The sequence below is a fragment of the Ipomoea triloba genome, chromosome 15 (assembly GCF_003576645.1).
Source record: "Ipomoea triloba cultivar NCNSP0323 chromosome 15, ASM357664v1".
Taxonomy (NCBI): domain Eukaryota; kingdom Viridiplantae; phylum Streptophyta; class Magnoliopsida; order Solanales; family Convolvulaceae; genus Ipomoea; species Ipomoea triloba.
Window position 1 is genome coordinate 24375889 of NC_044930.1, and position 19149 is coordinate 24395037.

The following is a 19149-nucleotide window of genomic DNA, read 5'->3' on the forward strand; positions in this document are numbered from 1 at the left end:
AAGATACGTCAATTTTAAATTATTAATTACTATGTCAATTGCTGCACTTTGGCTATTTTAAATTATTAATTACTACGTTAATTTTTAATAATTACTATAATTATTAATAACTAATTACAATTAAATTCTATCATAATAATTACCATTACCATAATTATTAATAATGAATTACAACCAATAATTAATATTATTCTATAATAATAATTTGCATATTACTAAAATACCCCTACGTTTGGGCGGGAAAATTTTAGAGGAGGATATTGCTTTTATATATAGTAAGTATAGATAAGATACGAGTATATTTTTAATATATTAAAAATATATTATTTGTATATTGAATATTTATTATTTGACAGCATATAAAATAATGTACTAGTTTTTATTTATAGTTAACTGTGTTCTACACAATAATGCTCCGTTTTCCAATGCCATAGATTCTGAACTGAAAATTCAGAATTTCAGATTTTGATATTGAGCTCAGTTTCTCTCGGGTTTCAATTTTCTGGGCTGATTCTGATTTCTGGATACCATTTTATGAAGCACCGTTGAGAAAAGCGGACTATCCAGATTCCAAAGCGGTTAGATTCCATGCGGAGCAGCATCTCATCCTCATTCCACGTATCATCTCTTCCGTCCGCCATTGCAGCAAACCTGCCGCTACATATGCTCCCCGAGATTCTCTCCGTTTTCGTCTCCGCCGGCGCCGCACATCGAATTTAATCGTGGAGATGTCTCGAAGGATAGTGAGGGTTGCGCAGGACGGGAGTGGGGATTACCGGACGGTGCAGGAGGCGATCGACTCCGTGCCGCTCCGCAACGCTTCTCGCACTGTGATCACCATCGCTCCCGGCGTATACAGACAGCCGGTGTATGTTCCCAAGACCAAAAACCTCATCACTCTCGCCGGTCTCCGCCCCGAGGACACCGTCCTCTCCTGGAATAACACCGCCACCAAAATCGATCACCATCAGGTGCGTTCCCTCTCTATCCTTTTTAATTAAAATTTTAATTAAATCATATATGTTGTTTTCCTGATGAATCTATTGTAAATAGACGCCGAGAGTGATCGGAACTGGGACATTTGGGTGCGGGAGCACAATAGTGGAAGGAGAAGATTTTATTGCTGAGAATATTACTTTTGAGAACTCTGCTCCTCAGGTAAAACTTCTTCTTTTCGGTAAATCGCAAAGATCTCAGCTAAAACTTTTGCATCATTGAAATAGTCAATCAACGTGTATTTCTAAGCTTTGTTGGATCGATTCAGTAAGGAGGATAAGGATTAGAAGATGACATTTGGAAAAGTACCAATAGTTAAAAGATTAAACGTACACTTTTTGGTTGTAAATATAATCATGTTCTATGTCTGTACGTTAGGAGCGGATTGTGGTCCCTCATACTTTGGTTTGAATTAATGAATTTCTCTATTTCAAAAAAAAAGTTAAGATAAAATCAATCCAATTAATTATAATAAGTTTAAGAATATAATAAAAATAATATATAAGACATTTGAACAAACCTTTATTTTAATGAACTACTTGTGAATTAATTAATTTGACTAACTTGCATTGATTGATATAAAATACATTCTCTAAGGATAGGCCTATGCTTTCCCTTACCATTTGAGCCAGAAACTCTTAAAAATTTTGACAATAGTTATCTGGTGTCCACTTTCCAATCTTCTTCAATGGCAACTGTGATCAGCCGTGTTCAAGTGGCACCGGCAGGTAACGCCACTGAGATGTCACTCCCCCTAACCTTATTTGACATGCCATGGCTGTTTCTCTACCGGATCATGCGACGCCTGCTGTTCTACAGGCTTCCCATTTCCAGGGATACTTTCATTGAGACCATATGCCCAAAACTAGTAAGCTCCCTCTCCCTAACCCTCACATACTTTCTTCCCCTGGCCGGCAACTTGGTTTCTCCTTCAGATTCTTGCACCAAGCCTGAGCTACGTTACATGCCTGGGGACTCTGTTTCTATCACCTTCGCAGAGTCTGGTGATGACTTCAATTCACTTATAGGTAATCATCCGCGTGATGTGAATGACTTTTACCCTTTTGTACCTAGATTAACAGAAGAAAAACATATAGGGGGTGCACAGATAGTAGTCCCCGTCTTAGCTGTTCAAGTGACACTTTTTCCAGGCTTTGGCTTATGTATTGGCACTACTCATCACCATGTTGCTGGGGATGGAAACACGATGATGAGCTTTGCTAGGGCGTGGGCTATGATCAGCAAACTAGGTGGAGATTTAGAATTCATAGCAGAGAGATCTGCCCAATTTTATGACCGATCAATAGTCAACGACCCCTATGGGGTAAGGGATCTAATGTTTGAAGAAATGAAGAAAGTTGCTAAGGTTGAACTATCTGAAGCTGAAATTTCACCCCCTCGAATCAATAAGGTTCGGGCTACGTATATCATGCGGTGGAGAGACATTGAAAAGCTCAAGAATTTAGTAGCAGCCAGACAAAGAGCAAGAGAAGTTCATATATCAGCCTTCACCGTAACATGTGCTTATGTATGGACTAGCTTGGTGAAAGCAAGGGTGGCGATAGGGGAGCAATCGGAAGATAACAAAATGGAATATTTCAGTTGTGTAGCCGATTGTAGGAGTCGCTTGAACCCACCGCTTCCAGCTAGTTACTTTGGAAATTGTTTAGTACGCTGCTTTGTGAAATCAAAGCATGGAATATTAGTTGGAAGTGAAGGTTTTTTAACTGCTGCTGAATTGATCGGAGAAACAATTCAGGAAAGAGTAACTGATCAGGAGTGGATTTTGAATAGGGAAGTCTGGTTATCAGAGCTTAAAATATCAGACCCACAGCGGGTAGTTGCAGTTGCTGGATATCCAAGGCTAGATATATATGCTGCAGATTTCGGGTGGGGAAAGCCGGAGAAGGTGGAATTTGTTACTATAGATGGTGGTAATCTTATGTCTATTTGCAAGGGCAGGGATTCTGAAGGTGATGTTGAGATTGGCTTGGCAATGCCTAGAACTAAAATGGATGCTTTTTCTACCATCTTTGCTGATGGTCTTAGAAACTTCTAGGGTTTTTCGGAGTTCCTTTTGTCCCCAATGTTCTAGAAAAAAAAATCTTTGTTTCCTATTACAATTTTCAAATTCTGCTAATTTAGACGCTCAGAATTGTTTTCTCTTTGAAATTATATGAATTGTTCTAGCATTGGCCTCCAGAAATTGAGTGATGTGGATTGTTAGTTGTCTCAATGTTAAAAGGAAAAAAAAGTAAAATGTGTTTATCCTAATATATTAGGGGGGGTGGCTGTGGATATGAACCTAACACTTGAGTCCTTAAGTTCTGTTTAGCATTCAGATACATAGTAGATAGATATCACTTGGAAAGCCACCTAACACCATTCACACATCATCCAGTGTATTAGTATAGCTGGCATGGCCCTACCAAAATAATTGCCATAGTTTTATATTTGTTGTCAATTTACTGAAACCTTCTTCCCTTGTCTGGATATGGTTAGACTGAATTAATGAACTTTGGCTGAGTTATGAATTTTCTCTCCCAACAATGATATTATAAATATTATGCATATGTGACTTGTTTTATATATAATATATTCATCTACTTCTAGTAGGTTTAGCTGTATTATTGACTTCTTCCTCACTCTGAGGTCTCAACTGGGGTAATTGCTCATTAAAATGTTTAAAAATATTAAATTTAAGTGCAAATATTTGGAATATCACCATTTTCATTAATTGGGTATTTTCTCTTCTACTCACAGTATATGTAGTGTGTTAAGACTCTATCTAAGGTCTGGATATTCTTTTTTCAAAGTAATGTCTTATATTGTATTATCTCTAATTCTCTACTTGAGATATGAAGAATATATTCTGCCCATTTTTCTTTCACCTTTTTATTTATTCATTATAAAGATTATGATTTATAGTATTACAAGAGCAAACAATTAATTTAATGTGGCCTAAGAAATTTTAAGCAGGGATCAGGGCAGGCAGTTGCAATCAGAGTGACAGCTGATAGATGTGCCTTTTACAATTGCAGATTTCTTGGATGGCAGGTATTATTGCTGCATTATTGTTGTCATCATTATTGGTAGGAAAGAGCATATGCACCTGGTGTTGAAATCTGGGATTACCCATGGTTGAAAATCGCTAGGCGTTCCTCGAATCGGCCCCTAGGCGCCCGTGTATTTTTTATTTTATTTTTATTTTTTAAAAAATTTGTTTAAATTTTTTTTAAATTTTTTAAGACTTGATAATTATAAACTATTTAATGCTTTAATAGTTAATACTAAAATATTAAATATTAACCTAAAAAAAATTAAATACCAAAATAGTTTGAACAATTTAGGGTTATTTCGCTCAAAACGAGTGAAATAACCCATTTAAAAAAGAAGGGAACAATAGCTATCGGTCGAGTGGCCGACTAGACGACCTGGTCAGTGCCTAGGAGACCTAGTCGGCGCCTTAGGAGGCCACCTAGACCACCGATTATGGTGATACGCTAGGCAGCCGACTAGCGCTTAGCGCCTAGGCGGGATTTTTGCAACAGTGCGATTTACTGAATTTTGAGGTGTTGGCTAAATTGTGGGACTTTAGTTGAAATTTATTTGCTCTGTTAATGATTTTTGTATCTAGCTAAGTAAATTTTCCTTGTGATAAAAACTACTGCAGGACACCTTGTATTTGCATCATGGCAAACAGTACTTGAAAGATTGCTATATAGAAGGCAGTGTAGATTTTATTTTTGGGAATAGCACTGCACTTTTGGAGCATTGTCATATCCACTGTAAATCGGCTGGCTTTATTACTGCGCAGAGCAGGAAATCTCCTCAAGAGACGACCGGCTACGTATTCTTGAGGTTTGTTGTCATCAGCTTCAACATTTTTACATGCATTTGTGTTTGATATATATCATTGAGATTTCTAAAGAGGTACTCTAATTATCCAAGACTGCCTAGCTTTGTCCATCTATTGAAGAGGATGCTCATACCAGAGAGGGGCTTGGGGGGTAAAGTTTAGAGGCTAATAATACTATTTTTCCACATTGAACTTGTGGGATATACATAAGTAATTAGTAAAGTTATAATTGCAGAGAAACATACATGGGAAATAAAATAAAATAAAATAACAGAAGGTAAAACAAGTCACCTGCTATGCATTTGGATGATGAGGGAAACCCACAGCCACTTTCCATGGCTGTGCGTGCATTGGGTATGCGTAAACCCTGCTCCTGTATAATAGCTCGTAAACCACAGAGGAGAGGTAAACAACGAAGAAGACCTTGTGTGCATTTAACGTTTATGCAAAGGCACTTGAATTCTAGAACTTCAGTTTTTGAGACATGTTTTAGATCATGATGCAAGTGACCTGCATCCCTTAGTGCAACAAATTTACATAAAATCATTCTTCTCAATCGTTACTTTCTTTCTGATTTCTCCAATTTTTTGCTTTGAGTTTATATGTTGTTTTTCAGATGACATTCTCTCTGGCATTGCAGATGTGTGATCACCGGTAATGGTGGGACATCATTCACTCATCTTGGACGACCATGGGGACCTTTTGGGAGGGTGGTTTTTGCATATACATACATGGACGCTTGCATTAAACAGGATGGATGGAATAACTGGGGCAATACTGAGAATGAGAAAACAGCTTGTTTTTTCGAGTACAGGTCAGCCTTCATATTCCTTAACCCAGTCTGGGTAAAATGGATTCTGATACATGAACAGTGTTGTAAAAATCGGCATTGGCGGCCACCTAGGCGCTAGGCGCCCCTAGGCCAAGGCGATTTCAGCCCTGGGCGGCTTTTAGTCGGTTGACCGACTTACTGGTCGACTCGGGCGAGTTGAGTGCCTAACTCGGGCGAGTTGAGTGCCTAACTCGGCCGAGTCGGGCGCCTAACTCGACCGAGTCGGTGCCCAACTCGGCCGTGTGGTTTATTTTGCCTGCTCGGCTACTCCTCTTCTATATTTATCCAGCCATGTTCTCAATTAACCATCTAACACTATCGATTCTAACATATGCAATTGATTAGTTTGGGGAATTACAACAGTTTAACAACTCCTACTCCTGAGTGGGAAAAGTGGAGATGATATACTCGGATTACTCAGTTGTCTAGGTACTGCTTAGGCGCTCTAGGTGCTAGGCTCCTCCCGGGCACCCAACTAGCGCTTAGCGCCTTTTGCAACATTGTACATGAATCAAACTCTTATTGAGTTGTGCTCGGTCAAATAGTTCAATTGCTTGGTACTGAAACTCTTACAGGTGTTATGGGCCTGGAAGTTGCCCTGAAAAGCGCGTGACATGGACCAGAGAACTATTGAGCCAAGAAGCTGAACAATTCCTGATGCATGGTTTCATTGACCCAGACCCTCAAAGGCCTTGGTTGGCTCAGAGAATGGCTTTGCGCATACCATATTCAGCCTAAATCCATGCAATATCTGTAAGCATCTTCAAGTCATAATGCCCTTATCTATTATAGATTAACTCTTGTTCCTGCTATTTATGACTCTTGTTGTGTATATCAGTATATGTATGTTTGGTAGTAGCCATGATGATTGTAAGACATGATGATAGATCAAAATGTTATAATGTGACTTGTGAGGATCCAAGCCATTAATTTTAGATTAAACTTAAAAGACATTATTTGTCCATTTGGGTGTGTAAAAATCAAAATTTAAGAAACAGAAGGAAAAAAAAACAAAGAAGAAAAAGAGGAGGAAAGAAAAAATTATAAAAATTAATTTGTAATCGTGAGCAGAGCTCTACGAACAAAAAACCCAGAGATATGGTTTCTATACCTTTTGGTAGAAACAAATGCTTTTCAGCAAAAACATTTGCCTTCAATTGATTAAAATGGTTATGGTTGTTGAAATATTGTTTGGCAATTATTGTTATTTTTGTTTTATTTCCGATCATCATGTGGTCGGAAATGCTGGCAACTATTGGTTGAATGGTTGTCATTGTTAACTTTATTGTTTAAATTTTTGACTTATCTTTTTAGGTTACCAGTATTACTGATCGTAATTTTTTTAGATACTTAAAGTGATTTAAAAAGTTAATTTTATACACAAATTTTTATTTTCTAACTATATTTAGGTGGTTTGAAAATGTAGTACAAAATTTTTTATGCAATTCTAACCAATGGTTTTTATTTATTTATTTATTATTATTATTATTATTATTATTTTTTTTTTTTAACGTTACTTTAAGCCAAGAATGGCGTTTGTAATCTCAAGTCACAATCATATATAATCCATCTTACCGAACCATGCATATATGTAATGGAGATATAATTCATCTAAAATTACCCGTCTACAACAAATTTGTGAGGTAAATTGTGAGATTTATCTCAATTGACTTACAGGTTTCAAAATGCTTGTACATTAGTGCCTAACCTTGTATTATGCTGCTACTAGCAAAGAAAAGTCTCTTAATTTATTTTGGATTGATTGCTATGCCTAGGGATGAAAAGTCTCTTAATTTATTTGGATTGATTGGTGCGCCTTTGGACGAATAAATTTATCATGTTTCCACAAGATGCAATATGCATTTATCATGCTTAATTTTCATTGCGGAACTCTGGGGCTTGAGAGAGGGGCTCAACCTCGTCATAAACCGTGGGTTGCATAGAATTGTGGTTGAGATTGACTCGGAGTCTGTGCTCCAAGCCATTTGAAAAGAGAGCGAGTCTCGACTAGAAGCTGACACGTTAATCACTGACTTTAGAACCATCATGAACCAGATCGAGGACATTAACTTCATTCATGTTCTTCGTGAAGGGAATCAATGCTCTAATTATTTGGCCAATCTTGGCCAATCTATGAACTGGTGGATGATTCTGGACTCTAGAGCAACCCTGGAAAGAATCAAGACCTTGTTTGAGAAAGACGTTAGAGGCGTAGCCATGAGAAGAATCTACTAATCTTGGGACCTGTGGATCCCTCAGACGTACCAAAAAAAAAAAAAAAAAGAATCTTAAAGCAGTGCACCAATTAACTAAAATCTTTTTTTTTTCTTGTTTTTTCTTTCAAATTAAATGTACACTTTTTAAATATCTCGTGAACAACTTTTCATGTGAACTACATCGGAAAGAAACAGCTGTGGAACTGTAAACCACAGTACCATGAATGAATTGGATATCACTTTTTGACAAGTTGTTGCTGGAGAAGTAACAATTAATTAATGGAGAAGCTAGGTTCGTTATAATTAAGTAAAATAGAAAATAGTGAAAATTAAAAGGAAAAGGAGAATATATGAATAGCTTTTGTTGTGCCAAAAAAAACTTCCATTGAAACTCTATTTCAGATTTCAAATTCAATTTTCATTTTCTTCAAGGGTGCTTTGACGCAATATTGTTTTGTTTTTTTAAGAGCAAATTAAAAGTATTCCATACTCTGCCTACCAAACAAGGAATATAATATATTATAATATATGATATGATTGGATATATTTGGTTTGAACTGAAGAATATAATAGAGATGAATTTTAGTAAAAATTAAGTAGCATTTTTATTTTATTTTATTTTTTGGGTATCCTTTGGTCTCCTTAGAATCTATTGATAACAACTAGCTAGGTGGCCAGACAAAATTGTGATCATGTGATTCCATTTCTGGTACCAAAAGCAGTGAATCAAAAGCCCTTACATTATCATCACATGAAATATGATGTTATATATGTTTTAAACCAACTCAAGATATATTTCTTATGCATATATACATCTTTATTAATTGAACATCATTAAAGTATATATGTGAAAGATGATTAATAAATAAGGCTTTAAGGTATCACAATAATAAGTCATAAGAAAGTTATGCCTTTAAGATAATTCGAACAGCCAAATTTAGGTTTGGTAAACAAAATGAATGCACCCTTGTCACTACTTTTGTTTCCCTCACTACTAACAATGTCCAAGATTCATGTGAAGTGATCATGTTTAAAGTTACGTCACCTTTTCTTTTTTCATTTTATTTTTCACCCAATCTATTTTTTTGGATGACAAGAGAAAGAGAAACCGCAGTCATTACCCGAGGGTGTGCACGGAATAAACCCTATTTTGTAATCCTATCCATCAAAGAACCACAAAAAAAATACACTAGCTTGGCTAGCCCATAGCTGACCCGGTCAAAAACAAGAACGACAATAGACCGTTCTTACTGAGAGTCAAACTTGAAACATGTAGTTACCCGGCCCAGTCAATAGTCCAACCAACTTCGCTCTATTTTCTACCAATATTCATTATATTTTATATTCTCGTGATGTTTCTTTATGTATTTTTTTTAATATGCATTAATATATTCTTTATTTTATGTGGAAAAGAAAATAATAAAACCAAAGAAAACATCGACTCTGTTTGGCAGAACTTATTTAGGAGCTTATAGCTTATTTTAAGCTACTAATAAGCTATAAGCTCTGTTTGGTAATGTTCCCAAAATAAGCTAGTAGCTTAAAATAAGAGCTTATTTTGAAACGCTACTTGGGGTAGCTTTTCAAAAATAAGCTAGTAGCTTTTTAACTTTTTTCCATCTTTATCCTTATTATTTTAAATAAATGACATCCTTTACCCCTTTCAATTAAAACTCTTTTGACATTTTCTTTTCATTATGTTTGGTTGTAATTTCAGTTTGACATTTGTGTTTGAACATTAATTTTTATATGAACTAATCTTATGAATTATAAACATTTTTTTTTACTTTATATATTTTCAAATACATGTTCTTACTTTATATTTTAATCACATATATTGATTTCATTATTTTATATTTTAATATACAAACAAACCTATTTAAATTTAAAATTATTTAAACCGTATGAAAATGTCCTTTTTAGTCTTTTTACATTTATCAGTTTATCAAAAAGCTAATTTTACCAAACACTTTTAAGCATAACAGCTAGCTTAACAGCTCTTCAGATTTCAGCTTCGAACTTATAGCTTTTCAATTTTCAGCTACTTTTCAGCTTTCAGCTACCTTTTCAGCTAGGTTTGCCAAACATGGCCATCATATATATAACAAAATTTGTTGATGTGTTTCCTTCCACTCAAAGAAAGACCAAATTAAGAAAACAAAATATCCCATAAAAGAGGCAACAATGTATGGTCGGATCGGAACGGCTGTCCGTGAACGGTATTTTAGTTCACAGAGAACACAAAAACATATAATTTCACCCACCCCACTTTCTAAAAGAATCTCCTTTTTTCCCATATATTGATTCCACCCACCCACTTTCAACCTTTGAGAGTCATTTCGATTTGTAACTTGTAAGTGATATAGTTCTAAAGTTTGGCAGTGTTGTATTTAATTTTTGTAATAATGTATTTATCAGTTATATATGATTAAAATTTATTACTCACATAGTAGTCACATATTTATTATTTTAAAAAATATATCAATTATCAATATTTTTGTTGCTAAAGAGATCATATTTTTGTAATTTATGTGTCCTTGAAAATATCCGCTAACACTAAATTAAAAATGTTGATTCTTGCTTATATTTGGTTAGCTATTAGATTGAAGACAATTTTTAAGCCAAGTTAGTCAGATAATTGACTAGAAATTAAAAAATTTCAATTTCAACTTTTGTGGAAGCGGTTTATTATTATTATTATTATTTTTTTTTTTTCAGTGAGCAAGCACAATGCACAATTCTATAAGCACATTTATAAATAAATAATAGAGAAACGCTCTTATAATATAATGCTTTATATTTTATATTATTATTGGATTAATAAAATAGCTTGGTATTTTTATTATTATAATTAATTACAAGTTTAAGATGCAATTATATATATATGGTCAGGTTCACGTGCGGACATAACTTTCCGTGCGACCGTGCGATCACTCACCATTAAGTACGCATAAATGTATCAAAAAATGTTCGGAAATGCACCATTAGGTGTGGTGCATTTCAAACACTGTGTAATACATTTTTCCATACCTAATGGTGAATCACACTGATCCTACTAAGCATGGTTCGCATTTAAATCAGTATACACACACATATAATTCAGTTCTTGTGTGGTTGGGTGTTTCCCGTGCGGTTGTGCGATTAAATTTGAGCCATGGATCTTGCTTAAATTAACGTTCAAGATTATCAAAAAAAAATAATAATAAAGCGTGGTGACAATTTGGTAATTTTTGTATCTATATCAAATTTAAGGTGTGTGATATTTGTGCTTAAGGCGCGCGGGTTGTGTTTAAGACTTTAAGGTGAGTAGTTCTTGAAACTTAAGGTATGTGATTTTTGTACTTAAGGTGTGTGGTTTTTCTGCTTAAAGTGCGCGATTGTTTTGCTTAAGGCGCGTGATTTTTTTGCTTAAGGTGAGTCAATCTGAAGCTTAAGGCGCGTGATATGTGTGATTAAGGTGCGTGGTTTGTATGCTTAAGGTGAGTCAATCTGAAGCTTAAGGTGCGTGATATGTGTGATTAAGGTGCGTGGTTTGTATACTTAAGGTGTGTGAGTGTTGAAACTTAACGTGAGTGAACCTAAAGCTTAAGGTACGTGATTTTTCTTCTTAAGGTGCGTTGTTTCTCTTTTTAAGGTGCATTGCTTTCCTTCTTAAGGTGCATCAATTTTTTTTTTTAATTCCAAAACACAACCAATATTATTCTTTATAAGATTTTCTCTACAAAGTCATATTTATGTTAATCAAACTTAAGGTGCGTAGATTAGAAACTTAATGTGCATCAGTTTAGAATTTTTTAAATAGCATTGATCACCATACAACCGCAGGGTAGGGTTCCAATGAGATTACTTGTTTAGGTAAGATTGTGAGATTAGATTTTGTGCATCCAATAAATAGTTTTTAATGGTCTAGATTGATTGACACACATACACTGTTTGCACACATTTAATCTACACACTTCAACTTGAAATCTTAATCAATCTAGACCATTAAAATATTTTGAGATCAAATCTTGTATATCAATCTAAAAATTTTTAATGTTCTAGATTGTTTGACACACCCATCACGTTCGCACACATTTAATCATCGTTCGCACACATTCAATCACCGTTCACACACATTCAATCACCGTTCACACACACTTAACTTAATTAATATCTTAAATCAATCTAGACCATTAAATTATTACATAGATGCATAAGATTTGATTTTAGGATCTTTCCTGACTTTATATATATATATATATATATATATATATATATATATATATATATATGACTACACGCGTAAGTATATATTCCCCACTCTTCAAGATCTTTTTTCTCATCTTTTCCACTAGAAAGCAGAAACCCTCCATGGAGACTAACAGAGAACCACCCGTCGGAAAAACCCATCACTCAAGCAACGCCACCGCCAGCAAAAAGCCTCCAAGGCTGTCCATGGAGACCCTCCGGAGAACAATCTCCGACATGTCGTTCGAACTCACGGCACCGGACCCTCCAGCCGCCGGCGCTCTTCCTCCGATACCGGAGGTAGCCGAGGAGGCCAAGTGCGAGTGCTGCGGGATGTCGGAGGAGTGCACGGCGGAGTACGTTCGGTGCGTGAGGGAGAAGTTCGCCGGAAAGATGGTGTGCGGGCTGTGCTCGGAGGCGGTGAAGATGGAGATGGAGAAGAACGGCGGGAAGAGAGAGGAGGCTTTGCAAGAGCACATGAATGCTTGTGTGAGTTTCAATAGGGTTGGGAGAGCTTTCCCTGTGCTTTGCCAAGCTCAGGCCATGAGAGAGGTGTTGAAGAATAGCAGAGGTAAGTCTCTCAGCCCTAGAGATAATCCAATGTCTCATCACAAAGGTGGGATTGCCAGGAGTTCAAGTTGTATTCCAGCCATTATTGCCAAGGATTATCTTCAAAAATAGACTCAACTAGGTTTAATTTTGACACGTTTAGTTCTAAACTTTCAATTTAATCAGTCATGGTTCTTCATCAATTTTTAAATTTAACGATCCTCCCTTGGTCCGTCAACTTTCAAATTAATCATCCCTCATGTTTCAACTTTTAAATTTTTAATCAGATTTTAACTTTGCCTTTACTTAAACTAAGGGAAGGACCACAATTGCTTAAATTTGAAAGTTAAAGGACCACGGGTGGTTAAATTAAAAATTTAGGATTAAACGTGGCGGTGCCACTTTCAATTTAACCACTCATGGTCTTTCAATTTTCAAATTTAACCGCCTTTGTTCCTTCAACTTTCAACTGAACCACCCATTGCCTTTCAACTTTCAAAATTTTAATCGGATTCTAACTTTGCCCTTACTTAAACTAAGGGAAGGATCACGATTGGTTAAATTTGAAAGTTGAAGGATCACATACGGGTGGTACGGTTAAATTGAAAATTTAGGGCTAAACGTGGCGATACCACTATACTCATAGGACCCCAACTGGTGTTAACTCTTTAGAGTGTTAGTCTTTGATTAGAATGGTGTTCAGTACGAAAAGATCATATACGGGAAGACCGATCAAATCTAATTAGTCTTAGATTGGTTAAAGATGCGATAGTCGAGAGATCAAAAGTTGAAATCAACTCGTACTTTACATACACATGCATATATATCAGCATATCATAGTGAAATGAAATTGTAATGTAAGGTCATTAGCACGTTTGTTTCTTGCTTTTTGTATAAATGTGCAATCACGATTTAAAAATCGTTACAGCATAATTTAAAGATTGAAATCACTATTCTAATCATTATTTCATCTATTAAATTTGGTATGGTATGGTATGTTTAATTCATTCCATTAGAATAATATAGTTTTAAAAAAATTGACATGTTTTCTAACTAGCTTATTTTCATTCATTTACTTTATCTTCATCCTATTGAGCATTGATATGTTTTTTGAGTACTACTGACTCTATTACAATGCTGTGTCTGTTTATAACTACTTTCCCAACCTATTGAGAGCATTAATATCTTTAATTAATTCTGTTAATTATGATTATGTTTTGTAATTATTAATTGTGAATAATTCATAATCTATTTCTAAGATTGAATTTATTGGCTCAAATAAGGTAAAGAGTGGTGCAGAATATCATATTCCATAATCATTGCCATAATGTAGAAAGTGAATTATTTATTTAGTTTTTTAATAAGCAAAAAAGAGATATTTGAGGTACTGACTTTTGACTTTATTAGGTTAAAATATGAATATTCAACCTCCAACTCTCTCGATTGTGTATATATACACAAAAGAAATATTTGTGAAAATAATACAGTTGCCTTTCATATATTACTATTGGATGTCAATTCTAGTCTCAAGTTAACAAGCTAAGAAGGGCATCAACACTTTATAATATTTAATACAAAAAGTTGTAATAATAATAATAATAATAATAATAATAATAATAATAATAATAATAATAATAATAATAATAATAATAGAATTGTCTGTTTTATTTTTATTTTTAATTTAGGCATTTAAATATCTGATACAGTATCAACTTGATGAAACTTATTAAATTATATTGTTAAAATTATAGATTAAATAATTAACTTTTAACATGTGTAGTAAAGATTAATGAATTCTGAATTGTACTATATATTTTAGTTTATTGAATAAATATTAAACTATATTTTAGAGTGCTAGTCTTTGAGTCTTTGACTAGTATATATATGTCTTAGCATCCAAACAAAGAAACTTGTGAGTAGGAACTACTTTTAGAGTGCTAGTCTTTGACCAAATATGAAATACAAATAATATAGTTTTATGTATAAAATACATTATTGTAAATTAGAGTACAATATTTATGTTGAACTATGGAATAATACTCCTCTACACTATCATATTTACGCTATCATATTTTGAAATCATTGTAAAATTACTTCATTAGAAGTTTGATCAACAAAAGCATCTTTTTCAACATATGACACTAAGCAACTATTTAATAAATCATCACTTGCCTGGTTGTGTAAAGATGTCTTTATTAAATTCATAACAAAGAATACTCTTTCTAAAAGTAATAGGTAGGATCAAAGCCAACTTTAAAAGTAAATACACCAACGTGTAGTCCAAATGTCTTTCCGTCTTCACCATATTTTAAGCTAATTCATCAATAGAAAAAGTAAAGTTCAATTTTGTTAGTCAAACTAATTTCTCCACATCAAACCTAGCAAATGAATTCTTCGAATCAAAGCATATCACACACAAAGAGCAACTATATATTTATTTTTCTAACCATTGTTTAATTCTTGGAGTTGTAAATCTAAGATATAAAACCTTTCAACTTAATACCTATGAAGATGAGTCCTTTCTTCAAATCTACTACAGGTATTCTTGGAGCTACATAAACTTCATCCATGTTGTTAGAGATGTGAATTCTATGTTTAATTTGTTGCAAAATAGTAAAACTTCTCTTAAAAGAACTTCTTAGTTACCACCCATAATCTCAAGTTAAATTTGGCATGTTAAATTCATTCCATTAGCTAATTTGGAATGCATAAACTAATAATATGTGATACTTAGCTTTGCATGTAGGTCAGATAATTTTTTGGTGATTAAAAAGTAATATAAAATGCAACAATGGATGTTCACATTGCGACAATACCATCATATTTTGTATTCCCAAATTTCTGAATATTTGAAACATAAACCAACTAGTGTCTTTACTGTGCTGACTTGAACATCATAGCAAAATGACAAGTGTCTTCTGCACGATAGGACGGGATATCAAATTCACCATTATCGGCATGGAATTCGCTCCTATAATATTGTAATAGAAGTGAATTCGTCACTACTGATGCAACTCACAATAATGGCATCACCCTCAGAGATTAACACAATAATCTCGTTTCCATATGTACACCCAGAGTAAGAATTGGAAGTTACACATCATACTCAGAGTAATAAATTAAAGGGACAAGAAAAACATCCTACAACCTTTTTCTTGAACTTATTATGTTCTCTCTTAAATAGTATAATTCAAGTGAATATAAACCACATGCTATAACAATAGATCTGATCACTCATCAACATGTGGTGAAAATAAATCCAACTAATGATTAGGGATAAAGGATGAGAGAAAGGAAAAAAAGGGATTTTGACTTTGACTTTAATTTGCATTTTTTCCCAACAGAAGCTTCACATATTGTGTTTTACTTTGTACAGAACTTTTTGTTCGATGAATTGATATGAGTTTTAATGTAAAATACTGAACTACTTAGAATGCACAGCTATAAATCATTGTTACAACCTTTACATATATAGGAAATTTGTAACTAATAAGATGGTTTTGATATGATGTGCCCATAGTTAGTTATTACATTATTTACACTATATTATATAGCATGAATAAAGTGAAAATTTTTAAATTTATTTGACAAAAATAACCAAAGATATATATCTTTTTTAGCCTTGTCAAACGTTCAAACTAAGCCAATATGTACACTAGGTGATAGAATAATTGAATTAATTGCCCATCTGCTGCTGACTCTAGCACATTGAGGTCATCAAATCATTGGTAATGATTTAGGCCAGACGATCTCAATCCATTAAGGTCTTCCCAATATAATTGAGGCGGTCGCTATAACTTATAATACTTAGAAAAAGTGTAAAACGAACAGATAGCTAGAAGACGTCTAATACAGTCAGTTACTACTTGCAATTGCATGTTGTTGTAAAACCTTATATATATGGTACATAGTACAATTTTGCGTACTTCCATACATTATACATCAAATAATCAAGGAGGCCCGACACTCTCCGAAAGAAATGTTGAATTCCATTGCTTGTGCATTTCTATCTTTTGTTAATCGAATCGCGAACCAGACAACCCATTTCATAGCCTGGTAAGCCAATTCTATATGTCACTTTGTGTGGAGTGAATCTCTAGCGAGCCCTCCCCTTTATTTGTAACTCGTTGTTCTCAAACCGTAACTAAGTAATGAATTCTTGTTTTCCAAAACAAAAGAGGACCGATGCGACCATGCAAAGTTCTAACATGAATCTGCACAGATTATTAGTTATAACGACAAAATATTTTTCATTGTACTAAAAACGGAGATCCCAAATCTAGTTTAGAAATGAATGAATATTCAGGTCCTCATTCACAGATAGTGTTTTTTGTCGTACAAAACTTTTTGTACTAAAAAATAATGAAGGGCGATTGGAGATTCTTGTTGGATTTAGAATTTTGTTGAGTATTGGGGTTATGAAGTGTAGTTTATTGATGAAATATCGTAGATTGTGTTTTTCTCGTACAGAAGTTTTTGTACGGTGAATTTATATGAGTAGTACTAACGTTGGAGCTTAGCTTGCAAGTAACGATGGATATATAACTGATTTGAACATGTCAACTCTTTGTTCGAGTCAGAAGGAGTTAGGACAGTATATCCAATATTTAATTATTCCATTTTTATTTTTATTTTTATTCCGAAATTACGAAAATTAAACCCACATATCTAGGTCTTTTTGAAGCCATATTTTTCCTCGTCAACGTCCAACATTTAAGCTATCCGCTTTGTCCCCTCGTCAAACGCTAAACTGAACTAAACCCTCTATTTCTCTCTCTTCCAAAACAAATATAATTTAAAAAAAGAAATATTAAAATTAAAAAAGAAAAAAAAAAAAGCTTTACTTCTCTCTTCTCCTCCTTTGTCTCTCCTTCTTTGGTTAGTAAGTTTTTTCTGTTATCCATTTTACGTGCTGGCCGGAAAACTGTTTATGGAAACGCCGGAATTCTTCCACGGCGGTTACTACGAGGGGGAGTTCTCGCCGGACAAGCGGGTGCTGGAGAAGAATGGGGATAATTTTATCGTGGAGGAGCTCTTGGACTTGCCCAATGACGACGGCTTGGTGGCCGTCACTGACGGCGGGGCACTCGAGGCCACCGGGGATTCCTCCACCGTCACCGCCCTCGAAAACTCCTGCAACTCCTCCTTCTCCGGCGAAATGACTTGCCACCACCTCTTGGACGGGCAGTTTTCCAGTGACTTCTCCGTTCCGGTAATTCATTTTCTCCGCGCAATATTTGTCGGGCCGGGCTAGGTCTAGTAGTCGAGTGGCATAAATGTGATGTGTTAAATTTTGCTTTTTGGAATGACGAGAAAAATTCACAATCATTATAGGGTGTGCATTGGGTAAACTTTGTCATGTGATTCTAGGTTGTTTATAGCTGGCTGGGTTAACCTGAAAGGCCAATAATAGGCTATAAACTTTAGGAATCAAATTTGTAACATTGTATTGGCAAGTTAATAGTCTAACTAGCTTGGCAGGCTGGTTGCGGGTATAGTTTTTGTTTTGTCTTAGGAAAATGGGATTGAAAAGTGTTGTTTGTCACAGTACGATGATTTGGCTGAGCTGGAGTGGCTGTCGAACATCGTTGAGGAACCGTTTTCGAGTGAAGACATGGAGAAGATGCAGCTTATATCAGGAATCAAGGCCCGAAATGACGAAGCTTCTGAAGCTCAAATAGTCCAGCCCGACAACACCCGGGTAAATGCAGTGCCCATGTTCAGGCCCGACGTGTCCATCCCGGCGAAGGCGCGTAGCAAGCGCTCGCGCGTCGCGCCCGGGAATTGGACGTCAAGAATCTTGGCTGTCTCGGGCCCGACAACCAATACCACTTCCACCACCACCATCACCACTGCCACTGCGATCATGCCCACACCCACCATTTCCTCATCCTCAGAGTCTGACATTGCCTTGAACCACCCCCGAAAGAGGATGAAAGCGACAATGAAAAAGAAGGAAAGTTCCGCCAGTGGCGGGGCCGGGGCCGCCGCTGCCTTGAGCAACAACAGCGAGGGCCGGAGGTGTCTCCACTGCGACACGGACAAGACGCCGCAATGGCGAACCGGGCCCATGGGCCCGAAAACGCTCTGCAACGCTTGCGGTGTGAGGTACAAGTCGGGCCGGCTCGTGCCCGAGTATCGGCCCGCATCCAGCCCGACGTTTGTCCTCGCCAAACACTCCAATTCCCACCGGAAAGTCCTGGAGATCAGGAGGCAAAAAGAACTCCTTCGGGCCCAACATCAACAACCACAATTCCTTCATCAAAACATGATGTTTGATGTATCCAATGCCAATGATTACTTGATTCATCAACATGTGGGGCCCGATTATCGACAGCTAATCTAGTGAGAGAGACCCACCCAAACTAGTATTTCTTAGGTTCATTTTCTAGGACAATAGATTCCCATAAGTTATTCAATTTTTAGTAGCTTATTTCAATATTTCATTTGAGAACCATTTTTTTTGC

At 35.5% G+C, this 19149-nt stretch overlaps 4 protein-coding genes across 6 annotated transcripts; all 4 read left to right on the forward strand.

The window, feature by feature from the left end:
• Positions 1-401: 401 nt before the first annotated feature.
• LOC116006595 (pectinesterase 31-like) lies at positions 402-6643 on the forward strand. Of its 2 annotated transcripts, none has more exons than XM_031247028.1 (6): positions 402-971; positions 1054-1158; positions 3973-4053; positions 4670-4857; positions 5496-5669; positions 6263-6643. In XM_031247028.1, the coding sequence occupies exons 1-6, from the start codon at positions 729-731 to the stop codon at positions 6423-6425; spliced, it is 954 nt and encodes a 317-aa protein (XP_031102888.1). In that variant the 5' UTR covers positions 402-728; the 3' UTR covers positions 6426-6643. The 2 variants fall into 2 exon arrangements, with proteins under 2 accessions (XP_031102888.1, XP_031102889.1); XM_031247029.1 differs by having other exon boundaries at positions 403-971; positions 3976-4053.
• LOC116006593 (phenolic glucoside malonyltransferase 1-like) lies at positions 1179-3430 on the forward strand. 2 transcript variants are annotated; one of them, XM_031247027.1, is made up of 2 exons: positions 1179-2024; positions 2148-3430. In XM_031247027.1, exons 1-2 carry the CDS (start codon positions 1685-1687, stop codon positions 3053-3055), a joined length of 1248 nt encoding a protein of 415 aa, XP_031102887.1. In that variant the 5' UTR covers positions 1179-1684; the 3' UTR covers positions 3056-3430. The 2 variants fall into 2 exon arrangements, with proteins under 2 accessions (XP_031102887.1, XP_031102886.1); XM_031247026.1 differs by having other exon boundaries at positions 1180-3430.
• Positions 6644-12244: 5601 nt separating the features above from the next.
• Positions 12245-13527, forward strand: LOC116007409. The gene has a single exon (XM_031248068.1). The coding sequence runs from the start codon at positions 12257-12259 to the stop codon at positions 12812-12814; it is 558 nt and encodes a 185-aa protein (XP_031103928.1). The 5' UTR covers positions 12245-12256; the 3' UTR covers positions 12815-13527.
• Positions 13528-17612: 4085 nt separating this feature from the next.
• On the forward strand, positions 17613-19028 carry LOC116005579 (GATA transcription factor 12-like). The gene is made up of 2 exons (XM_031245807.1): positions 17613-17894; positions 18231-19028. The coding sequence occupies exons 1-2, from the start codon at positions 17613-17615 to the stop codon at positions 19026-19028; spliced, it is 1080 nt and encodes a 359-aa protein (XP_031101667.1).
• Positions 19029-19149: the final 121 nt, after the last annotated feature.

What these genes read in the sequence shown, in the direction of transcription:
- LOC116006595 (XM_031247028.1), top strand. Translation starts at nt 729, where the DNA reads ATGTCTCGAAGGATAGTGAGGGTTGCGCAGGACGGGAGTGGGGATTAC. An exon ending in GCAGATTTCTTGGATGGCAG is followed by an intron (nt 4,054 to 4,669) that starts GTATTATTGCTG and finishes AAACTACTGCAG; the next exon opens with GACACCTTGTATTTGCATCA. An exon ending in GCTTGTTTTTTCGAGTACAG is followed by an intron (nt 5,670 to 6,262) that starts GTCAGCCTTCAT and finishes AAACTCTTACAG; the next exon opens with GTGTTATGGGCCTGGAAGTT.
- LOC116006593 (XM_031247026.1), top strand. Translation starts at nt 1,685, where the DNA reads ATGGCAACTGTGATCAGCCGTGTTCAAGTGGCACCGGCAGGTAACGCC.
- LOC116007409 (XM_031248068.1), top strand. Translation starts at nt 12,257, where the DNA reads ATGGAGACTAACAGAGAACCACCCGTCGGAAAAACCCATCACTCAAGC.
- LOC116005579 (XM_031245807.1), top strand. Translation starts at nt 17,613, where the DNA reads ATGGAAACGCCGGAATTCTTCCACGGCGGTTACTACGAGGGGGAGTTC. An exon ending in CCAGTGACTTCTCCGTTCCG is followed by an intron (nt 17,895 to 18,230) that starts GTAATTCATTTT and finishes TGTTTGTCACAG; the next exon opens with TACGATGATTTGGCTGAGCT.